This window comes from Quercus robur, chromosome 12 (genome assembly GCF_932294415.1).
Source record: "Quercus robur chromosome 12, dhQueRobu3.1, whole genome shotgun sequence".
NCBI classification, from domain to species: domain Eukaryota; kingdom Viridiplantae; phylum Streptophyta; class Magnoliopsida; order Fagales; family Fagaceae; genus Quercus; species Quercus robur.
The window spans coordinates 40,070,685-40,081,899 of NC_065545.1; the positions used below are offsets into that span (position 1 = coordinate 40,070,685).

General features: G+C 36.4%; 1 protein-coding gene across 1 annotated transcript; it reads right to left on the reverse strand.

Annotated features, from left to right (window-relative positions):
* Nucleotides 1-938: 938 nt before the first annotated feature.
* Nucleotides 939-10,447, reverse strand: LOC126708786 (uncharacterized zinc finger CCHC domain-containing protein At4g19190). The gene is made up of 6 exons (XM_050408720.1): nucleotides 10,142-10,447; nucleotides 9,990-10,052; nucleotides 9,515-9,759; nucleotides 5,648-5,849; nucleotides 2,415-2,529; nucleotides 939-2,316 (listed from the first exon to the last, which is right to left on the reverse strand). Exons 1-6 carry the CDS (start codon nucleotides 10,358-10,360, stop codon nucleotides 1,409-1,411), a joined length of 1,752 nt encoding a protein of 583 aa, XP_050264677.1. The 5' UTR covers nucleotides 10,361-10,447; the 3' UTR covers nucleotides 939-1,408.
* Between the last annotated feature and the right edge of the window lie 768 nt (nucleotides 10,448-11,215).

Genomic DNA, 11,215 nt, shown 5'->3' on the forward strand with positions numbered 1-11,215 from the left:
CTAGAGAAATTTTTTTTTTTTCCTATTCTTTATTATCTTTAGTCAAATTTTTTATTTTTTTATTTTTAAATATTAAAATGCATTTTGGGTCTTAAAGTTTATGATTATTTTTAATTTAATCATTTACGTTTCAAAATTTTTATTTTAGCCTAATCCTGTTTTATTCATTTTTTTTTCTCGGGAATTTTACAGTATTTTAGTTATATTTTATAAAATAGTTAAAATTGAATAGTACTTAATTGTCAAATTACTAACAAAAAAGGATGACATGACCAATACTAAAATAGAATTAAGCATGAAGAGCAAAAAAGAAATTTTTGAAAACATAAAAGCCAAAAAAAAAAAAAAAATCAAACTTTAAAGGCCAAAAAAGAATACTCTAGTCTTTTTTTTTTCTTTTCTTTTAAGATTAAAATTTAACCAACTTAATGTTTGGAATGTTTTTATTTTAGCTCCTAATATTAAATATCGTTTTCAATATAATCCTCTTTATTTCCATAAATATTAAAATTGTTTTCAATATAATCCTCTCTATTTCCATAAATAACTTAAAGTATTATTTAACTCAAAACAACGTTTTGTTTTGTTTTGTTTTTTTTTTTTTTTGGAGAAAGAAAACAACGTAATTTTAATTAAACTTAAAATACATTGTAATTTTTTTCTCCAATTCTCTCTCTCATCAAAATTACCAACAAGAATGATGGTATTATGAAAAACTAAAATCACAAATAAGGAAAACTAAAATAGCAAATAGAGACACAGAACTAATTGAAAAGAACATGTCAAGATACTCAAAAGTCAAAATTACCTCATTCAAGCACTCATTCTCTACACGTATGAAATTAAGGTCTACACATTCACAAGCCAAACCTAGCCCCATTTACAATCCATGAAGAAATCCCAAGCAACACACACACACACACACACACACACACACAAAAAGAAGCTCATTCAAGTATTATTACTAATGTGGAACACTAGGTAAATGATGAACTGATGTTTCTACAATGAGGGCAACATGACTAATGGATTTAACAATCCAAATGTAAGACAACAAGGTTTGACAGGAACCAAGCATCTTATAGTAACATAAATAATCAGCATCCTTGATCCATACAAAAACAACCCAAGAGAGTTGATTCCTTTACAATATGTTTCCAGCAGAGATAGTATTCTGCCACCCTTCCCCTCTCCTCTCTTATCTCCCCCCATCCGAACTTATCCAGCCTGCTCATTCCATACAAAACAACCCAAGAGAATCTATTCCTTTACAATAGTTTTTGCTTTTGATGGCAAAGATTGTTAATTTGCAATGAGATAAAACTAATCCAGCCCGCTCATTATATAAAGGAATTTTGGAATCTCATTCTGCTGAAGGATTAGACTGATGACAGTGATCGTGCTGCTATTAACGATGATATTTACTTCTACGATGCCCTTTATCAGAATCTTCAATTGAATGTGAAAGAGAACTCTTGTTTCTGCTCTTGTCAATTCTATGATGTCTCCTAGGGTCAGAATCTTCGGATGAATATGATTGCTTTTGCCTGCTCCTTTTACTTCTACAATGCTTCCTAGGGTCAGAATCTTCGGACGAATAAGACTGCTTTTGCCCACTCCTTTTGCTTCTACGATGCTTCTCAGGGTAAGAATCTTCAGATGAATAAGACTGCTTTTGCCTGCTCCTTTTACTTCTATGATGCCTCTCAGAATCAGAATCTTTAGATGAATGCGTAAGCTTGTGTCTACTCTTGTCACCTCTATGATGCTTCTCTGGGTCAGCATCATCAGATGAATAGGAATGCTTGTGTCTGCTCTTGTCAATTCCATGATGCCTCTCAAAGTCAGAATCTTCAGATAAATATGAACCCTTGTGTATGCTCTTGTCATTTCTATGATGCCTCTCAGATAAACAAGAACGCTCATGTCTACTCTTGTCACTTCTATGACGCCTATCAAAGTCAGAATCTTCAGATGAGTAAGGATGCTTGTCTCTGCTCTTTTTACTTCTACAATTTCTGTCAGCATCCGAATCTTCAGATAAATAAGAATGCTTGTGTCTGCTCTGTTTAGGTCTATCAAACTCTGAACTGTCTGATGAACTTGATTCAGAATTATTTCGCTTTTTTTCCTTCACCCTATGTTTTTTATTCTTTGTCCTCTCCACATCCTCAGAAAACTCATTTTCATATGGGTCCTTCGATTCTCTACCAGATGGTGACTGCTGCTTTTTTTGCTTATGCTTCTTTTTGGACTTCTTGGGTTTGCTAGAGAAGTTTGACAGCAACTTGGGGATATCACCCCCACCGAGGAACCCTACAAAATGGATGGGGATGACAGTCATCACACCAGCATCCAAATATACAAAAGGTAAAAATTGTCATAGAAATTACTGGAATAGAAAAACCATATACCTCCATACTCATCAAATATGTCCTCAGCAACTATTTGCTGGTTAGGATCATCTGGTTTAAATCCTCCGCGAGGAGGACTAATTCCCGGTTTTTGCTTGAGCTCCCACTTTAGAGGCTGTGATATAAGCCAAAGAACAGGAGACAATTGATGTTAGCTCTGACCGCAAGACATTTTTACAAAGCAAGTGAATAAGGATGCCTGCTTCCAGGGTGATCATTTCAGACAAAAGTCTTAAGTAAAAAAAGATTCAAAATGACCTTTACTGATTTGATTCTGAAACAATATATAATTTTGCAAACAATAATTACAGGTGCAAAATGAGGACATCTCTCACCAAAACAAGGAATGAAGATTTATATTCAAGGGTGGTAGTGGCACCCATGAGGAAAAAATAAATAAAATAAACAAATTAAGTAGGGACAAAATTTGGCTACAAACTTCATTGTAGCCTAAGGCTACAACCAATAATAGGAAGATGATATGTGTCTCTATCATGTGCAATGCACATGACTCATTTAAAATGATTACAATCACTCAAGTGTGGTTTTGTAAGTTATGTGCATTGCACATGAGAGGGATTGATGTGGGAGATGCAAGAAGATTATTATTTAGTATTATTTATGTTTGCAAGTCAATTGTATTTTTATGTTTTAGGTCCTATTAGTTTATTGGGCTTTTAGTATTTTAATTTAGAAGTAAGGTTATTTTTGTAATAAGGCAATTAGGATTTCTTGACCAATTAGAACTAGGGTTTAGCAATCCTTTATAAGCAACCTATTGTACTCCTTGAGAGATAATTGATATTTTGATGAATGAAAAAAAATGGCCGTTTGGTCTTTCTTTGGTCTGGTGTTGACTCTAGGTCTACCCTAGGTGTTGACTCCTAGTGATTTCCCCACTTGATGCTAACTCCAACTAAGGCCTAGGTGCTGACTACTAGGTCATATGCCTTTATTTTATTGTTGTTTCAATTTTGTTCTGGTTATCCTGCATCAGGGACACATGTCATCTTCCTATCGTTAGTTTTTTTTTTTTTTATAGATAATAAGAGTTTTATTGATGAAAAAGAACAATCTGTTTACGATTGTAAACACGCTGCCCTTGAAACAGATACAGTCAAATCATAAGGAAAGACTAATAGAGTTAAGGAAATCAAACAAGGCACTACAATGCGTAAGCCTCCAAATACGAGACCACTCAAACAAAGTCCTAGCAAGCAAGGTTTTCAACTTATCTATAGGACTCTCAACGTCCTTAAAAGTTCGAGCATTGCGTTCCTTCCATACTAACCACATAAGGCAAGCTGGTACCAAATTCCAAACCTTTGAAGAGTAAGTTCCCAACCAATTCCTCCAAGCAAAAAGAAGAGAAACAATAGTGTCCGGCATCACCCACTGAACCCCAAACATACTATGGACCTCACTCCACAAAGCAGATGCAAACTTACAATGGATCAAAAGGTGATCCACAGTCTCCTCATCACACCTACATAAACAACACCAGTTGACAAGGGGCAAGGTCTTCTTAACCAGATTATCAATAGTGAGAATCCCACCCCTAGCAGCAGTCCATAAAAAGAAAGAGACCATTTTAGGTACCTTTACACACCAAATGCTCTGCCAAGGGAAAGAAACAGAAGGGGCTTTCAATAAAGCAATATAAAAGGATCGCACATCAAAAACACCATTACGATTCAATTGCCAGATCAAAATGTCCTCCCCCTCCCCACCAGGAATCCTGGCAGAAACAAGCCCATAGAAAGAATAAAACCTCCTCAACTCCCCTTCAGTAAAATTACGTCGGAAACGAAAGTTCCAACTCCTACCTCCCCCGTCTGGTGCAAAGATTAACATGTCAAAAATCAGAGCTTCCTTAACCACAACACATGCAAACAATTCCGGGTATAATTACTTCAAAGGAGTAGGCTAAGTTTGAAGCCAAACTTTGTTCACTGAGTAATCTAAAATGATTTCATATGTGGCTTGAAGGCCAATGAAATTTACCAGTAAATAAAGTTTATTTAAATAAACTTTGAGTGAAAAGGTCTATGAGGTTAAAAATTACTTGGAATAAAGTTAAGAAGAAGGATATCATAGATAGAGAGGTGACAGAGAGTATGACCTTAAATAGAGCAAAATAACTCTAGGGGGAAAAAAAAGGTACATGTGACCAAACCTATTTTTTCTTTTTTTCTTGATAATTACACACACCTGATGGGCCTTGAACCAACAACCTCACCTCCACCTTGCACTCACAAGAGGAGGTAGTGCCATTTGAGTTAAATCCCATTATCATTGCCAACCCTTGTTGAAAAAGGATCCAATTAGCTATCCAAACAAATTGGGATTAAGGTTTAGTTAGTCGAGTCTATATCCAACAAAGGGGATTGGTGAGGGATATCATTAAAAAAAAATTAAAAAAAAAATGATGGATTACGAATATGCGAAGGTAGCATATATCAAGATAGGTTAGCATAATAGGAAAAGGTAAGAGAGCAAAGATGCACTATATATAAATGTGTAGATTGTGTTACCCTGTTGGGCTATGTAAAGCCTAGTTGTGTTTGATCTAGATTATGACCCGACCTGATATAAAAGTGCTAATGTTTTAAATGGGAGATTTTCTAAGGCTTAGTTCATGGAGCGAAGGCTTGGCCCATTCTGAATTCGCAGTGCAAGATGTAAATACCGATGTTTGTCAAATTAGGGTTTGGTGTGTTGTTTTGAGAGAAAAAAATTTATACTGCCGCATCTTGTATTTTTCCCTGAAAAATGAAATCATTGTCATAGGAAAATTTCCGAACCATGTAAATATTGTCTTGTGTGATTATTTTCTAACACATTTTTCTCTATTTTTGCATCACATAGATCTAGGAATTTCATTTATGAATCCTTCACACCCCATCATGGTGAGCATATGCTAAGTTCCACATTAGGTGTCAACTAAATTGATTTAAACATAAAAGTGGGTATGGGAATCCTAATTGTTACATGTCCTTTTGAGATATCATGCAGACATGGCTAATGTGTCCCTAGTCATAACATTGATACCTAGAAAAGGTCATACACGAATCAAGTAAAAAGAAAAAATGCCTAAACAACCAACAGAATCTTACACATTCACTGACCAAGTAAACAATGATAAGTAGACTTCTGTAAGCAACAAGGAAAAATTGACTCCTAACAATCGCTAATCAGAGTTTCAAGACTAGCAATGGGATAATATGACTGACCTCACTGGGATCTGTTTGGGCAATGATGGCATTTAAGGGGTCATCTCTTTTCAATCGACTCTCTTCGTTAGGCATTATAGCATCTTTCAATGGACATTCACGATCGCCACTTTGATGACCATAAGTTCCACATCTTAGACATTTCACATTGCGCACTTCAACTCCAAATGGTTTCACCCTTCCAGCAACTCCAGTTTCCAACCTGGAAAAATTAATCATGGATAAAATTGACATCTAAATCAGTGTTCACCAATCACAACAGCATATATGCTATACTAAAAACAACTGCAAAAATAATAGCAATTCAAAGACGACTTGTTTGTACATAACCAGAGGGGAGCACCAAGTAAGAGTTCATTTCGCTTGATATTTCATTTCTAAAGGATGAACAACAGAAGCCTGAAGAAGGCTTATAATATTATGACCTAAAAGTTGTAATGTATAATATACCTACCACAAGCACTTTCAACACACTCAAAATAGACGACTACATATTCAAGCCTCCCTTTTAAATAAAGCAACTAAATATAAGCTAAGGACTCCTTTCAACCATGTAAAAATACTCGATTTCATGTGGAGGGGAATCAAAATCAGAAAATCTTTAAAAACTGCGGAGTTAAAAATCAACATAGAAGTTTATGATTACTTACCAGTTACACCACAGAAAACTCAATTGTAGAGAAATCCATGCTGCATGCTGCAATTGTGCCAAACTTTAAAAGTTGCACAACATTATTTGTGTATTGTTATATTTTACATTGAGCTATTGCAAGGGACCTATGGTCTATGTTTTTCTCCTTATTTGGTTTTTCTAGAGTCATTCCTTACTCAAAGAAAAGTCTTCTAGCTTGTTGAAGAGGTGGGTTCAAGGGCCATCAAAGCATGAAGGTATGGAACACTATTCCCCTTTGTCTTATGTGGTGCATTTAGAAGGAGTGCAATTCTAGGTTCTTTGGCTACTTCCTGCCCCCTCTGCAGGAAGTATTCTTCTTTTAATAAAATTATTCTTTCATATATATAAAAAAAAAAAAAAGGAGTAATTCTAGGTCTTTGAAGGGGTTGAATCTTCATTGCTCCAATTGTTATTTTTTCTTAGATTGCTGTTAGAGAAGATAATTGTTTTTTCTTTTTTGGAGGTTTTAATCTTTGTAACTTTAGGATTTAAGCTGTTGTGTAGCTCTTGTATACTTCCCGTGAAATAAGGCTCACACTTTTCTTTCTTTTAATAAACTTTAGTACTTACATATATAAAATTATAGAGAACTACTCTCCATATTTCTAAAAAGCCTGTAGGAAAGTTCCCAAAACATGGAAGAATTACAAAAGTATGTATACTTTTGTAATACATGCCCAAATTGTTCATGGTGAACCCTACTTTACAACAGAAAGACCTGTCAGCTCCTCAGTCTCTCCAACATCCCACTGGAACAAATTCACTCTCAAACACAACACCGCTTTGAAGTACAAAATAACAGACCAGATATAAGAAAGGAGTTCAGCATCAGCATCACCAAAAATAACAGTGTCATCCGCAAACAACAAATGGGAGACTGTCACAATTCCTCTAGAATCGCTCCCAACTCAAAAACTAGAAAGAAAACCACCCTCTACAGATTTAGTTCACACTCTATTTATGATCTCCGTAACAAGAATAAGGGCCCGTTTGGTTTTCCCATCACTCAGTTTTCTTAACTCAATTTTCAAAATTCATCAATCATAACTCAAATCCCACTTTCACTGAAAAACCCCAAAACTCCTGTTTGGCTTAAAAACTCAATCACATATCTCATCTTTTTAACTCAACTTTTGCCAAAGTTGTGGACCCCACCCACTAACATTACACAGTGGTGAAACTGTTTCCTACCCACATGAACATGCTTTTCTTCTTTTCTTTTTTTCCTCTCCCTCATTTTAACCCATCAGAAAACCACATTCTTCTTCTCTCGCCTCCCACATCAACGCACAAGCACAACAGAACATGGCCCCTTCTTCTTTTTGATCTTCCTTCATTTTTTCAATTTCAGTTTCTTACCCACAATACCCATTTAACACAACTCTTTCTAAACCATGATTTTACGCCAAAACCCTCTGCTAAACTGGGATTGTGGTCAGGGGCAGTGAGCACAAAGCAGTGAAAACCATGCCGTTCTTCCCTCGCCTCTCACATCAACGCACACGCACAACAGGTTCTCTTCTTCTGTTTGATCTTCTTTCTTTTTTCAATTTCAGTTTCAGTTTCAGTTTCGTACCCTCAATTTTCTCTGTATCTCCCCTCTTCAATCTGTATTTGATTTTTTTTTTTTTTTCTCTTCTTTGTTTCTTTCTCAGCTGTTTTTGGTTGGTTTAAATCGGTGGTTATTGGGTTTAAAGTGGTGGGTTGTTTCAGTGGTTGCTAGGTTCGGATTGGTGATGGTGGGTTTCGGTGGTGGTCATTTGGGTGTTGGCTAGGTTTCACGGTAGAGATCTAGTTTAAGTCACGATGGAGATTGGGTTATGGGTAACGGTGGAGATCAAGTTTGAGATTGGGTTTTTGGGTTTCAGTTGTTTCTCGATCTCAGTTCTTGTATTTCAGTTCCAATGGTGGTCGATATGGAGAGTGGTGGAGGCGTGGCTTGAATCGGTTGGGGCTAGGTTAAATCAGTTGGGGCTGGTTTTGTGTTTCGGTGGTGTGGATCGGCGGTTGGTTTTGTGGGTTGATTTTGGTGTTCTGGCAGTGGCTGAGTTTCAATTTCACAGTGATTTTTGGCGGCACTGGGTTTGTTGTAGTGGTGCTTGCAACGGTAATACCAAGCAGGCTTTGAACTGACATGACAACACACAAGTTATGGGCCCCACAGAGTCCAAATATTTACGTTGGTGCCATTGAGTTTCTTATCTCAGTTTTTGAAAACACCCATTTGTTGTTTCCTATTTCCATCACTCTAACTCAAATTTTTGAGTTTTGAGTGATGGAAACAAGGGTTGAAAACCAAGCCAAACAAGAATTTTTTTGTGGGACCCACATGTTTTGAGAACTCAGTTGTGAAAATTGAGTGATATGATCCAAAAACACCCTCATCCAAACAGGCTCTAAATAATCATGGTGAAAGAAGTTCTCCTTACTTGGGTGACTATTGTTTATATTAATAAGAATTACTTTACTTAAAAAAAAAAAAAACACAAAAACTCCTTGCTGCAAACCCTCTAGAGCTACTAAAGCCAAATGGAGTGCCCTCAGCCAAAAATGAAAATCTAACCATTGAAATGCAAGATAGGGGGAAAAAAATATCATTTTTTTCCAATTCTAGCCGAAACTAAATCTACCCTGCATATAGATTATACAGTCCCAGTTCACATGGTCATAAGATTTCTTAGTATCTAGTTTCCAAACTAGTGCTTAACCATTAATCCTACAATTGAGGCACTCATTAGCTATGAGAACTAAATAATAAAAATTCTGTCACTGTCCAATAAAAGCATTATGAGAATCTGACACCAATTTCCCTGGAACCCTTTTTAATATATTCCCAAAACCTTTGTTAAGAGCTTATAAACACTTCCAATCAAACTTTTCAGTCAAAAGATCCTAATATCTAGAGAAATCATTATACACCACCACTCATTCAACTAAGAACATCAAATAATCCTGCAATACTGATTTAAACTCCTATCACTACAATTTATGCATAAAGTCAATTCTATCTCATACTATAACACTGAAACAATGGTAGTTAAGTTAATTCCACTTATATTGACACAAGTTCATGACTGTAAGCAGCAAAAAAGCACATCACATCACTGGATGAAATAGCAAAACACGTGTTGACGTAACGGCAAACAACATCATGTCAGTTAATGTCATGAATGAGGAGGCACAATGAAACATACCGCGGAGCATTTTTCAAAACTTCAAATTCCTCTTCAGTTGGTAAATGCCGGCCAAAAACATCCTTTGGCCTCGGTTTCTTCTTTTCTTCCCCAGAACGGTCTCTAATGGGCACAGATTCAGGTGGGTGGTGTTGGGTTTTGTTATCATCAGCATCAGCATCAGCAAGCTCTGCAGCTTTGGCACTTTCTGGGTTGTAACCGGGTGGCCGAACATACATGAAGCTAACAGCTTTCATCATCTCCACCTGTGATGATTTGATTGGATTCAAATAATTAATTAATTAATTATAAAACCCCATTTCAACCTATGGTGTCACCGTTCAGTTTTTGGTATAGACAAAGATTGAACCCAATTTCTTATTCAATCATCAGAAACTTTAACAGTTAAGCTAACCGAAACTACGAAAACCCATTTCTAATCATATAAGAAAAAGTAATGTAAATATGGAAAATAATAGAAAGAGAGGAAAGAGACCTTTTCTTTTTCTTTCTTGGAGATGAGAGCAGTTTGGCGAAAGAATTCCTGCTCCTGAGCATACTGCACGTTTTGAAACATTACCCAAATTAACAAAAAATGGCCAAAAACACTGAATCCAAAGAAGGAAGGAGGGATTGATGAATGAATGCCTCGCGAGCGACTTCTTCGGCACGGCGCTCGCGGTTGGCGTGGGTCTGTTCGGCGATCCACTTGCGGCGTTGGTTGGGATAAGAGAGAGGATGCCATGGCTTTTGGTTTAGGTAAGAGTGGCTCCACGCTGTTCCTGCTTTCGTCTTGTAATCAACTTCACCTTTGTCTTTATCTGAAAATCTCTTGCTCAGCCTTATTCCTCCCTCTTCTCCTTCCATTTCTCCTCCTTTTTCTTTCTTACACCTTCTCTCCTCTCTCCTCTCTCCTCTCTCCTCCCTACCCAGATTCTCTCTCTACACTCTCTGACTCTCAACTAAACACACCCATCTTCTCTCTCCTTATTGGGCCTTCATCTTAGACCCCAGCCCAGCCCAACCATCCACCTCCTTTACTTTTTTTTTTTTTTTTTTTTTAATGGTTGATAAAAAAAATGTTAATGGTTTCGCGCTCTTAGTGCGGTCACTCCACAAATATGAGTAGTTGTAGGGTGTGAGGGACAAGAGCTGTAATTCAAGTTTATAAAAAACTAGTCGCTAACCCGTGCGATGCACGGGATAATTAACAAATGTTAAATAATACACTACAAAATTCTCACCAAAAAAAAAAAGAGTCCAAAAACTCTCCAGTCTCCTCCCCTCCATCGACTTCTCTCATGTTGCTACTCATTAAGCCATGCTTTCCACACGCCCCAAAACCTTGTTAAACTCCTCAACCTCTATTTATAATAAGTTATTGTCTCTCTTATTAATCATCTGTCAATTGCATATGAGGATCGGATTTCTCAACTAACCCATGCTTGATAAACCAATTAAAATCTCAACTTGATAATAAAAATAATCAAAACTGACATTGAAGACTCTCTCAAATTTGAATTAGAGGCTAAGTATTACCTATGATGCTATATACTTTGTACCACAAATTTCACGGGAGCTAAACAAAAACTAAAACTAAAGAAAAACACAAAAAAAAAAAAAGATAAGATATTAAGAAAATTACCTGTATGCATATATTTCAATGCACGTAGCATATGATAAAGAAAAAACTGGTGATGCTCACAAGTCAAGTCATCATTA